Here is a 19,389-nt window from a genome sequence, read left to right on the forward strand (position 1 = left end):
TACTTGTGGCCTGGAAAAGCAGTTGACAATGGCCCAAAGCCTTGGGACCCTGCACCTACATGGCAGACCAGGAAGAAGCTCCTGGCTCCTGGCTTCAGATCAGCTCATCTCTGGCCACTTGAGAAATAAATTAGTGGGTGGAAGATCTTCCTCTCTGAATATCTGACTTTCCAATAAAAATAAAATAAATCTTTTTTTTAAAAGCTTTAGGATTTTTTTGGCAAATTGTAACCCTGACCTGGATAGATGTCATGTTTGTGTTTGCTGTCTTTTAAAACCAGTTGGAAGTGAACTAGACAGGTGTGTGGTTGGAACAGACACCTCCCCCTGGAGGAAAAAAAAATTCCAGGTGAATGAAATAAGCAGTGCTCAGCCACTCACTGATTTCCCATGCGGTCTAGAGGAACTCATTCAGGCTTACTTTTCCCAAGTTCTTTTCACAGTCCAATTGTGTCTATTGATGGGTTTCAACATAGATAGATTTGGGGATAAAATTGTAATATTATGCCTAATCCAAAATCTACCTAGAGACTTGTAGTAAATGGAGAGAGCATAGCTAAGTGAGATAAAGCATAAGTTAGCCATCTAATAGATTTCTTTACTGAATATATTTCACAAGCTTTTTATCAATGGTTCCAGACTCCTGTAAGGGAGCAGGAGTGAAACAGAAAGGCAAGGAAAACAAGCAAGAAAATGCCCACTTGCACCAATGCCCCCTGGAAATGGGATTCTTTCGTTCCTTAAGCGGTCCCACTGGAAATGCCAGCAGCCACATTCTACCCACAATCTAGTGTTCTGATCCAGAGAGATGACACAGCAGCCTAAGAAACTGAGCAACAAAGCTTAAAAGACCTTAAAAGTCCAAGGATACCCTCCACCGCCCTTGCACACGTGCACACACACACACACTTTGATGGGGAAAAGAGTCTGTCGAGGATAAACTCTACTTAGTTCCAACTTTGGATCCTCACCCTCTCTTGCAAGGATAAACTGAATAAAACTGGTCAGACAAAAGCTTAAAGAGTCTACAATAGGGTCCAGAGAAAACATTAACTACCTTCCCCCACGATCAATGGAAACGTGTATGAGTAAGACACCACCTATTGGAGATCTTCTGGCTATCTGCTTGGAAAGGGAGTGATGACTGGTTCCCTGGAAGCCATTCAGCCCTTTCGGAAGGAGAGCTTTGAATGAGATAATAGATGGATGCATAGGGAGAGACAAAATTAAGACATGTAATTTGGTGCTATTAAAATTTCCACTAGATATTAAAACTCAAATAAGTTCTTTCCTTTTGGAAAACATGTATAATTTGGATAAACCCAGCAGTCCTCTTCCCAAATGCCCACAACAGTTGTTTTTGGGCCAGGAGTCTAGAACTCAGTGTGGGTCTCTCAGGTGGGTGGCAGGACCCAGGTGAGAGCATCATCATCCACTGCCTCCCAGGGTGTACATCACAGGAAGCTGACCTTGAAACAACATTGAACCTTGAACCCACATACTTTTAATACGGGGTGTAGGTGACCTCATGCTTACTTTTCCAAATGTCTACTCTTATATATACTGTTTACAGAGATAAGCAAAATGTCTTCATCAGATACTCCTAAACAATCAAAAATAGCAAGCCAGGAATCAAATAAATAACTCTTGAATATAGTATTCTCTGTTTCAGGAAAACCTAGAACATAATATCTTAGTGGGTTAATCGTAAAGTCACTAGATAAAGATTAAAGAAATTGAACTTAGAGATTCCAATTATCCTTTAAATACTGCATAAATCATGTGTAGGTTCTAGCTGTTCCCAAAGAGATAGTCTTACTTCAAGCAGTGGCATGGCTGATATGACTGAGAGTCATATCCAGTGCACGATCATGCAGTTGACTGAATTACTTCACAAATTGAGCCATCAGCCTCAAAGGAAGTTAAAGCAAAGACAGTTATGGGGAAAAGTGGGATCCTGGAACCGTGCTGACTCTCATTAAGCTAAGGACGTTCAGCTCCTAAGTCCTTCTCTATTCCGCACTTACACTTTTGCCTATGTCATCCAAATCTATTTTTTTTTTTTGAGATTGTTCCATTTATTTATTTTTGTTTTTGTTTGTACTTTTGGCATGATACCAGAAAGTCATTGCCAAATCCACTATCTTTCCTTTTTTTTTTTTGCATAATCTATTTTATTGTGTTGTTGTTGACAATCTTTTCATAGTTAATTACAGTTAAAGAAAGAAAAAGAGAAAAAAAAAAAGGTTCAGGGGGATAGGGAAGTGGGCAATACTATTATGTCCATATTGTTTCCATCTTGTATCTGAGGTAAAGGAGGATATTGAGGGAGAAGCCCCACCCGGTTTCCCGCCCACCCCGAGTCCCGGATGTGGGGCATGCTCTGAGATATGTGCTCGAGTGGTGTTAATAGTTCTCCAGTTATGAATCGCTGCCAGTTTCGCTCGATGAGGTCGTCCACTGATTGATATGGTCCATCATAAAGTCTCCGTTTGCCCCATTTTTCGCTGCTAACATGTAGCTGAGATGAATGATTTTTTTTAACTCAGATAATTCAAAAGGAATACAAACCCACCAGAGAAAACATTCAGGACATTAAATGCCAGAATGCATTTTTAAGTGTGTTTTGTGTAACCCTATGGCTGAGCCATCTGTTTATATCCATGTAAAAGCAAGATTTCTGAGGACACAGAGCAATACCAATGTTTTCTGCTTGTAAGTCATGGCCAATGTTAAAAGGTCACAAGAAAAGCTACACACTGCTGACATCTTTGCTGTGTATTTTTTTTCCCTAAGAAAAGCTTCATTGAGGGCCTGGTGTGGTAGCCTAGCAGCTAGAGTCCTTACCTTCCTAGTGCCGGGATCCCATACGGGCACTGGTTCTAATCCCGGTGGCCTGCTTTCCATCCAGCTCCCTTCTTGCGGCCTGGGAAAGCAGTCGAAAATGGCCCAAAGCTTTGGGACCCTGCACCCACATGGGAGACCCAGAAGAAGCTCCTGACTCCTGGTTTTGGATTGACTCAACTCCATCTGTTGCGGCCACTTGGGGAGTGAATCAGCAGACGGAAGATCTTCCTCTCTCCTCTTTATACTTCTGATTTTCCAATTAAAATTAAAAATTCTTCAGAAAAACTTCATTGAACCTTAAAGATTATGTCACATTAGTGATAATCCTGCCTTTTTACACTTGGTTTCCAATTCTCTCTGTTGTTTTGAATTTGCTCATGGTCTGTTTCCATGCAGGCAGTTCCCCATTTCCTTGCAGAGCTGTTAGGTTTTGCACACTCTTTTATCTCACAGATATTTCAGTCGGAAGTAAAAGGTAACTGCACTTCAAAGCAGTAGAAAATTATATTTTCTTCCAGATGTTTCTGTTTTAAGTTGAAACTTAGTCCATCAGAATATTAACCCAAATTTGGTGTGAGGTATGCAAGGGTGATAATTTCGGGTTTCCAGTTGGGTTAATGCAGTCACCTGTTTTATTATTGCTGCTTAATTTCAAACTATTTGCTTTCAACGCTTTGGCAACAGTTACTTGTAAGCGTCTTGCTTGTGCTTCTTTTCTGAATTAATTACATTTTCAATTTAACTTCACTTTGATCTCAACTAATACAGAAAAAATGTACATATTTTAGGGATCATGTAACATTTTGATATGGATATACATTGCATAATGTTCAAATTAGGTAAAAAAAAAAATCCATGCTCCCAAACTATCATTTGTGTATAGTAAAGACATTTAAAATCCTTTGTTGAAATTTCTTAAGAAGCACATGTAGCATATTATCTTAGTCACCTTCTGCGAAGAGAACACCAAAATGCATTTCTCTAATTGAACCAAAACTTAGTACCTGTTACACCATTTCTTCCCCAATCCCAATTCCCTCTCACCCCACCCCAGACCTCAGTAATCAAATCCTACAGGACCAGCCTTTGTTAGATTCCACATATGAGTGAGACTGAGTTATATGGCTTAGTTCATGGACTACAATGACTTCTAGTCCGTGCATGGCATTCCATCTGAAGTATTTAATCCTAGATTCCCTTTTTTCTTAGCCCAGAAGTAATCTGATCCTTCCAGATAATAGTGTACCACATCCAAATCTACATCTGGTGAAGCAAAGGTGAATGTAGAGAATTTGAAAAAGGCTTAGAAAAGATTAGAGGCTAAGGCAGAAATGTCTATTAGCAATGATGAAAGGCACCAAACACAATATTAAAGAATGTTGATAATGACATTTATTTTTTAAAGATGTATTTATTTTTATTGGAAAGTCAGATATATAGAGAAGAGGAGAGACAGAGAAGAAGATCTTTTATCAGCTGATTTATTTTCCCAAGTGACCACAATGACTTGAGTTGAGCGGATCCGAAATCAGGAGCCAGGAGCTTCTTCAGGTGTCCCCTTGTGGGTGCAGGGTCCCAAGGCTTTGGGCCGTCCTTGACTGCTTTCCCAGGCCACAAGCAGAGAGTTGGATTGGATGTGGGGGCACCTGGTTTAGAACTGGCAACCATATGAGATCTTGGCACATGCAAGGTGAGGACTTTAGCCATTAGGCTACTGTGCTGGTCTCAATGACCTCTGTTTTTAAGAGCCTGAACAGATCGAACTCTTGGGCCTGCTGCTGTCAACATGTCCTGTGTCTCTCCCATGACTAGCACTTTATTTGGCCTTTGTGTATCTCTGTGTCTCACTGAGAGTAATGAGGAACGTTAATGGAAGGGAGAGCCCTGAGGTGAGCAGTTTTGTTGGTAACGCACCTGTCGGCTCCTACCTGTGACTGAGCGCAGGAGACATGGGCCTTGACTGCATCTTATGATCACCTGGAAATACTGAAAAATGTTGTCTAAGTGTAATTTGGTCCAACTATTAGGAATGTTGGAAGGGAGTATGCAGCCAAGTTTGAGATGCTTCTGCTTTCTTGTAAGTTTTCCAAGTTGGTTACCTCACTCCCTTGTACACAGGTAATTTATATAACAACCTTCCATCTGCTGGCTCACTCTCCACAATGATTGTAATGGGCAGGGCTGGGTAAGTGAACACCACTAGCCTAGAATCCCATCCAAACTTCCCTCATGGGTGTTAAGGATGCAAGTGTTTGGTCATCTTCCAATGCTTTTGCTGGTGCGTTAACCAGGAGCTGGGTCGGGAGTGGAACAGCCAGAACATAAACCAATGCTCATCTGTGATCCAGCATTGCTCAGACAACAGCTTAAGCCATTGAGCAACAATACCAGCCCAGCATCTTTCCCCATTGCCTCAGCCAAACGTTGCTCACCCTCCTAGCCAGCTCATGGACCTGCTACCTTTATTGGCTTCCACACAATCTTAGCTCCGAAATTTTTGGTTATGGAATTTGTATTGAGAAGTTCTACAGTATTATTAATATGTTTTTCAAATTAAACTTTTTTTTGGAGAGAAAGGAATACTACTAAAGAGCTTATTAACTAGCACCAAGGAAATGTTGAGAGAGAGAGGGGAGAGAGAGAGAGCTCATAAGTATAAATGAAGCTTGCTTTTTGGGGGAAGTAGTTTTAAGAAAACTCTTAGGAAAATTGAACATGTTCAAATTTAGTATGATTGCATGCATTCATGAAATTATGTCAAAATATTTTTTGGTTTGAAATTAATTCATTTCTTATAAAGATGCATTGTTTTATTGTTGTATTTTTCCTCCTTATTTTATTTCTTTTATGTTTTATAATTTGAAGCACAAGCTTACGGTTGTTTCTCTGTCAATATCTAAAGCCAGTTAGGATCTGTGTTTTCCTTCTAAGTGATACAAGAATCTTGAATCTTTCACTTACTTCTTTACTTCCAAAACACCTTATGACAAAAGCATGTTAAATAATCATGCCAGCTATTAATTTTTCCACCAATTATTTTTCATCTAAAGCTACTTGGCTTTGTTTTTCTTTGTGCATTTGCTGCTTTGTGCCTTACTGCATGTCCTAATCAGCAGCAGCTGCTGCTACTTTCAGAGCATTTCGTGTGGAATCATTTCTTGGTACCTGTAATTAATTTTGTAATTGCTTTTGTGGCAGTTGCCACACACTGCATGGCGTCAAACAGTTGAAATTTATTCTGTTACTGTGTCAGAGGCCAGAAGTCTAAAACGGATTTGTAGGACCTCTTTCCTTCTGAAGGCTCCAGGAATAATTCACTTCTTGCTCCCTCCAGCTTGCAAAGTCCACCGGCGCTTGTACTCACCCCTGGCTCACCTCTGCTCAGGGCTCCTTTCTCCAGATTTCATGGCTTGTTACTCTGATTCTTGATGTCTTTGCTTCTCTTGTCACATAGCCTTCTGTCTCTCGGGGACTCTTCCTCCCTCTTAAAGGACCATTGTCCTTACACGTTGGGTATCCCTAGAAAACCTGGAATAATCTCCCAGTCCAAAGCATAGATTCTTTAAGATTTTTTTTAATTTCTTTTGTTAGAATTGCTATAAGATAGAGATCTGTCATCACCTTATTTACTCCCCAAATGCCCTCAATGATCAGGGAGCTGGAACTCAGTTTCCCACGTAGTTGATAGTGATCCACACCCCTGAACCATCACTTGATGCCTCTTTAGGTGTGTATTGTCTGAAAGTCTGGATTATAAGTAGAGCGGAGACTCAAACTCCTCTACTCTTACAGGGACTTTGAGTGGACCAATCAGTGCTGCGGCCACTGCTCCAAATGCCTGTCCATCCGTCCTTAATAATGTCATATCAGCAAGCCCAAGATAGACGGGAAGCAGCATAATTAATTTCTTCTAGCATCAGTCCCTCAGTGAAATGTGCGTCTTCTTGGTAACTTGCTGTTGTAATGAGAATTTGGCTAGGAATCCATTTTTCCAAAATATTGTATTCCTATTTTATCTTAATATCTTCTTTGAGCTGCCAGTGTGAGAGGGGGAGTCATTGTAGTGAAGAGTTACATTGTTACTATTGATATTGTTCCTGCATCCTCAGATTCCTCTAATGGTGCCTGTTGTTGCCTTGTGCTCTGGCAAGAAGCTAAGGTGCTGGCAATTTTTATGGAATGAGTAATAGCTCCTCAGCCTAAGCCTCCTCATCATCTCCATCACAGAGGTGTCTCCCCCCTGTACTCCTGGTTCTCCCTCAGCTTTAGGCTCTGCTACCACTTGGCTCTCTCACCTATTAGGTATTTGAAGCACAGTCCATACAAAGTTCCTATTTTTCTTGATATTGTCCATGCATAGCTGTAATTTTCTTGCATGAACCCTAGGTAGACCTCTATGGATGTCCCTCTTTGTCAAAGCCTTCCTTTGACCTGGGGATTCTATTCCCGTAGTAATTTGGCATAAATCCCAATTGTAAAAAAAAAAAAAAAAAAAAAAAAAAAAAAGGGAGGGGAAGCTAATCAAGTTAGGAAACCTACCTATAGGCAGTGGTTCTCAAAACTGACTACACATTACCTTTTAAAATTCCTGATCCCATAATCAAGTAAGAATTCAGTTCTGCAGGTGCAGGTGCCAAGAAGGAGCTGTGTTGTTCTACATCAGTCTTGACATCTCAAGTCCCTGTGCACCTGATCTCAGACTGCAATTTCCTCAGTCTTTTGCCCTTGTCTTCCTGTGACACTTGGCCTGCAGCATATCTGTGGCTGGTCTTGAACAGTTGGTTCCTGCCTCTCCTCCACAGGTTGATGGTGCCTGTCTGGTGTGAGAAAAGCATGGCAGACGTAGGTTGATTTCTGTTGGTCTCTTCTTTCGTGCAAAGAAGGTTGTTTTCTACTTTGTTTCTTGGTACAAAAGTGACACTTCTTTGTATAGCCCCTGGAAATAACAGGCCTTGCAGTGCTTTTTCCAGGGTCTTAGGGCTTTGGTTTGATAGAACAGATGGTGGAAGGCAGGACTAGGGTATTACAATTCCTCCACTCCCCCGTCGCCAACACACACATCACTCCACAGTCACTAATACACTGGACTTTCCTTAGTGGTGCTTTAGACAGGTTACATCATTGCCTTGGGGTTCAACTCTCAGACCAGCTCTAGAAAGTGATAATTTTGTAGCCTGCCATCTTTTTTCTTATAACTAGAGTGAGAAAGATACCTTTGCATTTCCCTGTTTCCTAAGCAAAAAACAGAAATCACCATGAATCATTTATAAGATAAATCCACTCAAAATAAAGAACACTGTCTTCATAATAGTTGCATTCATCCAAGGAGTCATGGATTTGTCTACTGAACCTCTGCCCCCCCAAGTGATTCAGATGTATTGCACTTGGAGGACTAACTAATTTTATTTCACAGTACAATTCTTAATGTCCTACCATCATATTGCTATATTTGCATTGCCTCGATTAAAAGCAAAGTAAATCACCCTCTCTGGATTTGAACAGCCCATCTTTTCAGAAATGAAATTGTATTTTCCCATGTAAATTTATATATCTCATTAAGGCTGTGTAGAATGACAGGAATCAGCTTTACTTTTATTTAGCTAATTTGTTCTTTTACTTGCTTCATATTATCCCTCATGTGATAAGTGCTTTTGCAGACTTGATAACATTATGTTGAGCGGGTAGGGGGATGTAGTTTGAAATTTTAGCATAAATTTCTGTATAAAACAGGGTGTATTAACATTGAGACTGTAAAGCCTTGTGGTATGGCAGCTAAAGTTTTTGCCTGTGATGCCAGCATTCCATACGGGCTTCCAGTGCAGCTCCCTGCTATTGACCTGGGAAGAACATCAGAAGTGGCCCGTCACCCATCTGGGAGACCCCAAAGAACTTCCTGGCTCCTGGGACCCACCCAACCTGCATTACACTCATCTAAAGAGCTCTCTCTTTATCCCTCTCTCAGTAGCTGTGGGTTCCAAAAAAACAAATGTAGTTTGTAACACAACTGATTAACCTTCTACTTAATTTTACCACAACAAAAAGTAACATGGATAAGGGCAGAGAGAGCAGTAATAGGTAGGTAAGCATTCATTGGACTTTAGTGGATTTGCTTGTATAATTGACACTACACTAATCCTGAGAAGTCCTTTTTTCTTTATGATTAACTGATTTTTATTGCAAAGACATATTTACCATAAGAAGAAGAGACAGAGAGAAAAATTTTGTGTTCCCGCAACGGCCAGAGCAGAATCAATCTGAATCAGAAACCAGGGGCCTCTTCAGGGTCAACCACATGGGTGCAGGATCCCAAAACATTGGGTCATCCTCTATTGCTTTTTCAGACCACAAACAGGGAGCTGCTGAAAGTCCTTTCATAGAGCATTTCTATAATATTACTAGAAATTCCTTGGAGACTTAATAAAACCTTAAGTTACATGTGTGAATTCTGACCCTCTTGTGTGATCTCAACAGAGAGAGAGACCTTCTATTTGCTGATTTATTCCTCAAATGCCGCAGCTGCCTTAGCTGGGCCAGAGTGAAGCCAGGAGCCAGGAATTCCTTCCTTGTCTTTCACTTGAATGCCAGAATTCTGAGTATTTGGGCTCTCCTCCACTGCTCTTCCAGGTAGATTCGCAGGAAGCTGGAGTACCTGGGACTTGAGCCGGTGTTCCTAGGGGATGCCAGCATCACAGATGGCAACTTTACCTGCTGCTCCACAATGTTGTTCTACTAGATATCCTTTAAAGAACATGGATTTCAGGTACTCCAATAGAAGTTAACTACTCACAGTATTCTCACTCTAGAGTGAAATTTTTTTTCCAGATTCTCCTCTTCTACATTTGCCCAGCCAGGCTCTAAACTTCTCCCACCTCCCCACTTCCTGGCCCATGCATGTGATGTGGCACGACAGGAAGTGACAACTTCATTTGTGTCTGTTCCAATCAAGTAGCTGCAACGAGGTTCTGACTATGCTCCCAAGATCCCCTTAAACTTTATTGTAAATAAATAAGGGCAATGTTTATAGATTCCAAACAGTTCCACAGAACGCAAAGCTATACTGTTCTCAAATTTTTTCAAGAATGAGTTCAGGTGAAGCAACTACAGTGCTATTTGGGGAAATTTTAGATGAAGGACAGGCTGGGGCTTTGTTCCGAAGCTGGAAACAATGAGTGGGTACAAAATTGGTTCAGACTAGAGTTGTTTGGGCACATCTTAGACCAGATGTGAGACGGTATAAGCAAGGAGGCCTCCAGCTAAGGACAAGGCCATGTGCTCCCAGGACCCAAAATGTGCTGGTAAATGGTTACTTAGAAATAGCTTTCTAAGCCTTCTAAAAATTATGCAAGAATTCCAGTTTAATGCTATTCTGAGTTTCTATATTCTCAAGATTTTGCAATACTAAAAATAATCCATTGGGTCTTTTTATAGGAAGTATTAGACCGTTGTCATATACTTTTGGAATATTTTTTGTCTTTGATAGTAGAGTTTTTGACCATCAAAATGGCAATTTTTTTGGTTAATGTTTATAAGTGCTTTCTATTTTGGTCTATGACTTTGGTGCTATATTTAGAAAATCTTTCCTACCCTCCTAAAATTATATAAATATTTAACTTTGTCGACTGTAAATGGACTTATAAATTTTAATGCAGTTATACACTTTCATGCATTTAAACACTCAAATTGTTTCATATTAATTTAGATGGATGATATTACAGAATGTTGCAAAAACCCCTAATGCTATTTTTTCTAATGCTATTTAATGAATAAATGATTGTGATCCATTCGCAGTAAAGCTGAAAGCTCATCTAAATCATACACAACATGTTGGTGTGTTTCCTGTGGGAACTGCCATCCTGCACCACAGCTTCCTCACCCTCCTGCTGTCATATCAAAAAGTTCTTTTGCAACAACTTCCCTTTCCCATTATTTTCTAGTAAATTCTCTCAGTGCTTCTTAAATGAACTTTATTTCTGATAACCCTTAGAAAATTTTGACGTGGATATTTTTAATTGGAATGAAATACCTAAGTGAAAATATCGACCTCATTATTACAATGATTCTTCCTGTCTTTAAAAAATAAAATTTTAAGAATCGAGGGAAATGAGTTTTCTCTGCAAACTAGAAAGCCTCTTGTAAGTTTATGACACATTAATGAGTTAATTGTATTTCCAATGATAACATCAAGTTCAACGCATATGTGTATCTCTACTCCAATAGCCCTACATGTTTCCATTCAAATTAAAGTATTTGCCATCAAGTGATAACCAAAATTTCCATGAATCTGTCATTGAGAGAAGAGCTGATGCAACTCCTTTGGTAAATCTGTCATCCATGTCTTTATTTACAGTTAATTAAAAAAAAGTCGCAGGTAACTTTATCTCGTTTTGATGAAGTATATACAATGGCAAGCTTCTGGTAGAATGAGGAGGTATCCTTTGTGTTAGTTGGAGAAGTACAAAGCATGTCTCTATAGAAATGCAACTCTCTGATGTTTCTCTTTATATTTGTGGAAAATAACTCACCTGTGTTTAAGTCTAGCAGTCCTGGGAGCTTAGCCTGCATCAAGGGCCGTGCATCGTGCTCCCTCAGAACATGGGAAGGGTAAGAAGACAGCGAAAGAAAATAGGAAAAAAAGCTCTATACATATTCAATGAATAATTTTTCTAGGTGCCAGAATTGATTCAAGGTTTACTTACGTCCACCTTGCGTAAAATATAATTTTGCTAGAATTTGCATATTTAGCCATTACTATTCTAGAATGAGGTCTTATTCTTCCCAATTTTGGCTGGGAATTTACAATGCCCAAACTTCCCTGGAGTAAGAGTCAGGAGTGAATAACAAGCTCAAATCTAAGGGCTCTTCTATCTTAGAAAAAAAATAACAGTTGTTCTTTTCCTTTTCAGTTTCTTCTTTGTGGCATATGTGGAATACTGTGCGCCAAAAAAAAGTCAGGACTTATCGTAAGTTTGTGTCTTATTTGTACTGTGCCTTGAAGTGTTTGAAGAGTAAGAATTCAACAACTGAAATGATGATAAGCCAACTTTCATAGACTGAATATTAATAATTTAAGATAAAAAAGGAGACTGAGATATGAGTCCTGGCTTTCTTGTCTTCCAAGAAAACCATCAAGAGTATTAGAGACTGACAAAATCCTAACAACACAAAAAGCTGTGAAATACTCCTTAAACACATAAAAATGAAGCTCTAATCTCTGCTGTAGATGACAGCTGTACTTCTCCAGTTCAGAGTCCTGATGCCCGAAGTGAGCTAACAAAGATAAGGCACTGAGTCTGTAGGCAATTTAACTGGTTAATTAAAGAATTAAGTCTTAGGAGGACTGACTTTTCCAAGCCTGGGAAACTGGTTTGCAAAGCAGTGAGAACCCTGTGTTGCTATGGTAATAGCTGATCCTCAAGGTTTTATTATATCTGATTTTATTACAACTGTGAGCACACATGGAAGTATTTTCAGATGCTTCCAGGTGCTATCCTAGGTTTCCCGTGTCAGAGACATGCTCACACTTCATCGGACACTGGCTGCAGGAGAACTTCTGGTTCTGAGATTGGGATTCCCACAGTTTATTGAGCACCACAGGCAAGATCTGCAGGCCTTTACAATCTGGATGCGTTCATGTCACCCAAGGGGCCCACGAAGTGGCCTTGGAAGTGTGCGGAGCATGTTGCACCGGGAGGTTGGCTGTCCCAGAACGTTAGAGGGTGGAGAGGGCCACAGTTATTTTCCAATCATGCTTTCTCTGTGAGAAAAACCTATGGCAGCAAAAAGGAGAAAGTTCTCACTGTTTTAGACGGGTGAGATATAAATTTTTTTAATTTAATAAAAGGAAAGAAAATGTTGTATTGGAGGCTTGCAATTTATACGTATGATGCTACAGGTCTTCTTTAGATAGGACCTTCGTTCCATGTGCACGCAAGGTTCATCTGTCAACAACCATAGGGAAGGGAGGAAGCCAGGATGGCAGGAAGACAGAAAAGACCAGAAGTAATTTTCAAAAAAGGAATTAGTGTGCTTGCTCTTCCTAATTCTCTTGTCCATTAGAAAAGAAAAAAAAATCATAAGATCTGAACTTTATAGAAACTAGCAAGCAGGTTGTAAAAACATCCACCAGCAGAAGCATGTTGTCTTCCACCCTCTGTTGAAAGGTTTTTCTATTCGTTAATCAAATTTTATAAACATTTCTCCATTCCATAAAGATGCTCCAATCTTCAGTCTGTGAGGTTTAAAAGTACTACAAACTGGATACACATTTAGACACAAATTTCAATATTTTAATTTCTAGGTGAAAATGTTCTGTCAACACATGTTAATGAACTCTTGTCTTCAAAGAATTAATGAGAATAGCATCAGGAGAAATATGAGCTTTCCTGTGACAGTAAATTTTAAGAAAAAAATGTGTCATTGCTAATTATCCCTCATGCATTATTTGAGTGCTAGAATACAATATTTTTCCATATTATCTGAGAATGAGTAAAACAGTGATCAGTAATACCAGGAAACGACATTCTGTCTCAATATTCTTCCAGATGTAATAAAACTCTTTGGTTCGACTTGCAATTGTGAACTGTATCTTCCCAGATGGTGGGATGATTTCGCTATTTGGTGATCTATGTTCAGTGTCACAATCAAATTGAAAAGACTTCACTCATCTGTCATTGACTTTGTAGCCCTGATGATAAGCGCTGTGAGACAGACGCAGTACAGGATGATGGGTTTGGTGGAACTACTTGCAGCTCTTTCTGACCGCGATGCTTCTTCATTTGCCAGCTAATATGCTGATGGCCTAAGCCTCTGCTTGGAGCTGCACATACTTAGAGGAGATGATGTGGTCTATATGAAGCCTTATTTTTTTTGATTGGCCAATGCATTCGTTCTTCTTTCTGATATTCAGCATGCCAAGTTGAAATGCTAGATCTTCTGTCTTACAAGATAGGAGTCAGTCATTTTTTTATAATACAGCAGCTCACTCACACAGGGTCCAGGAGTCTGAGGGCACCTAGCGCTTGCTATAGTCAACTGTCAACCTCAAGCAATATCTGAGAAGGCAAAAATAAAATGCTGAGGTAAAGTTATGGAGTTGTTTGCTCCAGGGAATTACTGAAGAGGAGATCAAGGGAGTCCAGGAAGACTTTGTAATAAAGTTAGGTCTGGACTGATGCCCTCTTTCAAAGAAGAGGCAAAATTATTGCCAGGAAACAAAGAAAAACAATATATCATTGAGGTGAACTACAGTGTTGCTCAAGAAAAGTGACTGAAACGGAGATGGTAATCTAAAGAAGAAAGGAAGTAAGACTAGATAGTTAAAAAAAATTCTATGAAAACCCATAAAATTGAGATCAGGCGCAATTCCAAAATGAAATTACTGCAATTACTGACAATATTTAATTGTCCTTATTAAATAGTCGCAGGACATTTACTGTTCATACAGCACTGTGCTTCATTCTTCCTGGGATCCTCTGGCGTTCACATGAAGTAAACTTCTCTAGTCAATGGGCAGAAAAGCAGATCAAACAGTAAGATCAAAAGCTTTTCTGAAGCAAGGAGCCAAGCAGGATTTTGTGAACAGCAAACAAACGAAAAACACACAGAAACATGACCAGTTCACATGAAGTCCTGAAGCAACCTGCCAAATAAAGAGAGGACTCAAAGAATGGGGTTCCTGCCTCATGTGGGAGACCTGGGTTGGGCGCTGGCTTCCCACTGGGTCCCCAGCTCAGTGTTGGCTGCTGCAGGGATCTGGGGCGTGAGCCAGAGGATGGGAGCTCTCTCCCTCTCTTTTTCTCTCTTTATATTTCAAATGAATAAATAAAAACTTAGAAAAAAACCCACTGAAACAGTAGCTCTTGTGTTTTATCATGTAGCACCAACACCTGTTTACCAAGGGTTAGAAGTAGGAGATGCTGGGTTCTAGTCTGTAATTGCTTCTTCTCCTTTAACACCCCTATCTTCTCGTTACCAGATGATCCTCTTTTCAGCTTGCTGTATCTGTGGACTCATTGGGGGCATCCTGAATTTTCAGTTCCTCCGGGCGGTCACCAAGAAGACGTCTTCCCTGTACCCTCTGCACCTGGCCTCTATGTCTCTGGCTTGCATTGGGATTGGAGGCTGCACCCTGTCTTCTTGGCTCACCTGCAGACTGGCGAGCTACGAGCAGAGAAGGATGTTCTCGGAGAGGGAGCATTCCCTGCATCACTCGCATGAGATGGCTGAGAAAGTGAGTTTCACGCCTTGCCTCTGTGGGCGGTGAAGTGACGGAGAACGGCAGGCCACCCTAGGTGTACCACTGACGGATGATAGGCTCAGACATGAGAGTTCACGGGATTGGCCCTATCACTTTGCACACAGGAATCTCAGCTTTTTCTCTGCAATTCATGAAGATATCTATTTTCAATATAACTTTGTAGTCTTTCGGTCTTATAAGAAATAGTTCCTAAAAATAGCATTTCATAAAATACTGAAAGCCTTATGAATATGGATTTTAAAATGTATTTTACCAAAGGAAAACACATAATTAAATACAGTTTCTATTCAGTAATGCCAGTTTTAGCAATCGCAAGAGTTTCTTTTTTAGCTCATCCCTTGTACATGTAAGTAGACGCATTTGATTATGTAAATCAGATCTTCAGATGTGAAGGGGCCTTTTAATAAGGCGACCAAAAGCGTTTTCTATCAGTGCAGATGTTATAGTCCACATAAAGCTTCATTTAATTCTCATTTCATGCATAGTAGGATAGCATGGTCTCTATTTTAAAAAAAAATGGTTCTTGCATTATTATTGCATGAAACTTATTCAAAGAGGAAATTACACTAATTTCACAGAAAGACAAACAGTATAGTGAGTTTTCTACATTTCTGTTATGTTGTGCATGTATTTCTTAATTCAGTTCTTGCAGCTGCATATACTGAGTGAAAGATACAACATTTGTAAAACAAACTAAGATAGTAGCAGCATTGTCTTTAATTTTATATCAGGAAAATAAAATTGCATAAGCACAAAGTAGAAGAAAGAGCAGCGAGAGTTACTGTGTGTTTCTTGATAAAATCCCTTTTACAGAAAACTGTACTTAGTTACTGTATTTCTACCTATAGATATGGAAAGTAGATGCTCTTAAATTGTCCCAAGAAGCAATTTGAAACATGTCTGTGCTTGCCCTTCTGGAAGAATGAACAATATAAAAAACAAGGGGGCTGCTAACGTGAAGAAAAGAGTTAGGAGATGGTCATGGTCTTGTCTGGGAAGGGCTCATTTGTACTCTATTTTTATGCAAGTGTGATGTAGTTTTACCTGTATATTTTTGTGCAATATTTATTGTATGACTGTTATATATTTACATTAGAGATTGAGGGCTATTGAAATTACCGACTTGCCCAGCTGCCCGGTGGTGCCCCCGACACCAGAGTTACCTACCAGGTACGCTCATTTCTAGGGAGTTACCATGTTGTGATGTCGCTGCAGGAAAGGCTGCCTCCCCCAGGAAGCCCTGTCCTCAGCAGCTCAACCTGGCCTGATGCTGTGAGGTTGCTCCTCAAAGTACCAACGCCGGCAGGGTTACCTTGAGGAGCTGAGCTAAACCTACATGGCACAACCTAGCAGCCTGAACGTTGGTTGAGTATTTAAAATATTCAGCCTGCCTCTTAGCATCCAAGCACATTTCTGCTTGGATGATTCACGAATCCTTTGATTCTCTGCTACACTGCGATTCTGACTCGATACCATCATTCATAGGCCAGAGTTTCACATTTAATAATAGATGTTTCAGGATAAAGACAAACTGTATCTACCCTCATGCCAAAATCGCATAAATAGAAGCCTGACATTAATCCGGGGGGGGGGGGGGAACTATGAATGGAAAATGATCTGTTATGATATAATTCAAATTTATTTCCTACATTGCAAATTAGTGAAAATAAGCATAGCTCTAAGTTTGATTAAACAGTATAAGTGGAAATACAGAAAGCCACGGAATAGTGTTGTCCCATTGCAGAAACTGTAGCCACTTGCAGGTGCCTAGTACCTTCTTGTTAATTTGGACATACCTGTTTGCAAATAAATCGAAGAGATTCTTTCACGTGAGAACTAACATACAGTGACCTTTCCCTTCCATAATTTTACTGTGTCCACGCTTGGATGAATTCAATTGAGAAACTTTTATTGTCTCAATTATTTTTTAAGAAGAGCTTTTTAAAAAGTCCTGCAATAGGAATCCAGTAAATTGGACCAGCATTTTTAAAATGGATGTAAGATATTAGCACCCTGTCATTTGGTTTCATTTTTCCAGGATGTTTTTGCAGGACCTTGGTAAGAAATCATTTTAGGAGAGTCACACAGGATTTATTTATTTCATAAATCCAGTAGAAAGGACATTATCATTATGTCCTTTCTTCTGAAGAGATTGTTGAGTACATTTTACTGATAAGTATTTGGGAGTGATAACTTTTAATCATCTTGCCATCAACAGTGAGTCAAGGAAGGGCATCTCAAATCAAATATCTTAATCATAAACTTAACCCCACTCCCAAAACAAAGTATTCTTCAGATGTATTTTCACCATATACAAATCCAGTAATTCACAAACTCCTCAAGCAAGCAAGCAACTTCTTCTAACAGAACCCAACCACATATTGATAAGAATGAGATAACTGAGGGTTTGGGGAGGGGTGGGGAGAACCCAAGTATCTATGTAATTGTGTCACATAATACAATGTAATTACTGAAGTTAAACAATAAATAATTAAAAAAAAAAAGAATGAGATAACTGAGAAAAATGACTTTCTCCTGCTCTTTTGGCAATGAGTCCTAACACAGACATTATTAATCTATCACTAGGTAATTTTGGAAATGTATTTACAGGATAGTTTCGTAACCATTAGGCAAACCAATGGGCCTTCACATCTTACCACCTTTTATTGTACAGTAAAAGGTTTTAATTTAATAAAATGTGTGCAGTGAAAGCACCTACATTTTTCTTAAGCTGATATCATTACTGCAGTCACACACAGAACTGCGTTCATTTATCCTCTACATCTATGTTTTCATTGTCTTCCCGTGTGGTTTTCCTCAGCTTCTTAGTGCTAAGAGATCTCACTGTTGATTTTTTTTTCCTCTGTATGAGTGACAGTGTTGGGAAAAATGGTCTTTTCTGCTTTCCAGTGATCTCCAGCTGCAAAGGAACAAAGATCTCTTCATGGGCCCTTTCCAGTTCTTAGCAAAGCCCACCATCTTCCTTAGAATAGAGGTCACTCCTAGAATGTGTTGGCTCTTTGTTGACATGGCCAGCAGAGACCAAGCAGTGGAAAACCTTGGGCACTTAACTGTTTTCTTCCTTCTAGGTCAGACACTTCATTCAAATCAGAATGAAGGGAGGAACAGGGAAACTCAGAGCAAGGAGGAGAGAATGAGGTTTTGGGGGAAGGCGGAGGGTGGAGGAGAAGAAAGATTTAATAGACGGTCACCAGCACCTTCATGTACTCCCAAAGGCAATGAGATTTCATGTTTTAAAATGCAACAACAATATCCATTCTTGTCCTTCCCCCAAACCCAGCAAGTTTTTCAATGGCTTAAAATTTCTATTTTGCAAATCCATTAACTAGATCAATGTCTTACTATTAAAGTGAATTTTAATTAACTCTTGTTATTTTTCTAACAGGAAATGACTGACAACATGAGCAATGGAGGACCACAGCTAATATTTAATGGAAGAGTATAATCATATTTTAAAGAACTGAACTTTTATTTCTTTTTCTAAGATTTTCATGAGGCAAGGAGATACCAAAGGACTAGGAGATAAATTTAAATCAATTCTTACACTTGCCTTTGCCTCTCCTGAGTATCCGCTAAAATTATCCTTCCTCAATTTTGCCTCCAGCTTTTTCTTTTTATGGGATGAAAAACTTCCCAGAGATGTCCTAGCACAGTAATTTCAGCAGACTTTGCAGATTATTCTAAAACAGAGTTTTCAGTTAGAAAAGAAAGCAGAAATAAGATTCACATTCTACACAAACACTATGCGACTCGCATGAATATTAACTTCGTGATGACATTTCATATGAGCAACAGAAAAGTACAAATATCAAGAAATAACCACAATTTATTTGGTGTCTTTGTTTTGAAAGATGGCTGGCTTCAAGAGCATCACAATTGAAAACCCCAGCAATGCCTTGTTAGAAAAACATTACAATTATTATTTCCAATTTGTGAAAAAAACTGCATTTCATAATTTATTTGTAAATGAAAAAAAAAAACCCTTAAGGCTACAAAAGAGATTTTTTAAAGAGAGAGTGAATATTAATCGGTGTGATATTTTTTGCAATTTTGCACAAGAGTGACCAGTCCGTATCATCTAAGGAACATTTCGATCCTGCTTTGCGGATGGATCTGCATACTCATGAATGAGCCTGAGAATAAAGTATGTGTGTATAAATCCTGTAAATACTGAAAGTATATACAGCATATATTTGTTGCAGACATGAATGTAAACAGGTAGTTAAAAGAAACTGGGGTTTTGTGGCTTTTATTATTTTCACTTT

At 39.4% G+C, this 19,389-nt stretch overlaps 1 protein-coding gene across 2 annotated transcripts in view; it reads left to right on the top strand.

Annotated features, from left to right (window-relative positions):
• TMEM196 (transmembrane protein 196) overlaps positions 1-18,927 on the top strand; it is a 52,389-nt gene extending 33,462 nt beyond the window's left edge. For both annotated transcript variants that reach the window (XM_012926171.2, XM_004582457.2), the window contains exons 2-4: positions 11,751-11,807; positions 14,822-15,076; positions 18,510-18,927. In XM_012926171.2, coding sequence (XP_012781625.2) covers positions 11,751-11,807; positions 14,822-15,076; positions 18,510-18,569 — 372 coding nt within the window. In that variant the 3' untranslated portion in view covers positions 18,570-18,927. The remainder of the gene's footprint in view (positions 1-11,750; positions 11,808-14,821; positions 15,077-18,509) is intronic.
• The last annotated feature ends 462 nt before the right edge of the window (positions 18,928-19,389 follow it).

Source organism: Ochotona princeps, chromosome 20, assembly GCF_030435755.1.
Source record: "Ochotona princeps isolate mOchPri1 chromosome 20, mOchPri1.hap1, whole genome shotgun sequence".
Classification (NCBI taxonomy): domain Eukaryota; kingdom Metazoa; phylum Chordata; class Mammalia; order Lagomorpha; family Ochotonidae; genus Ochotona; species Ochotona princeps.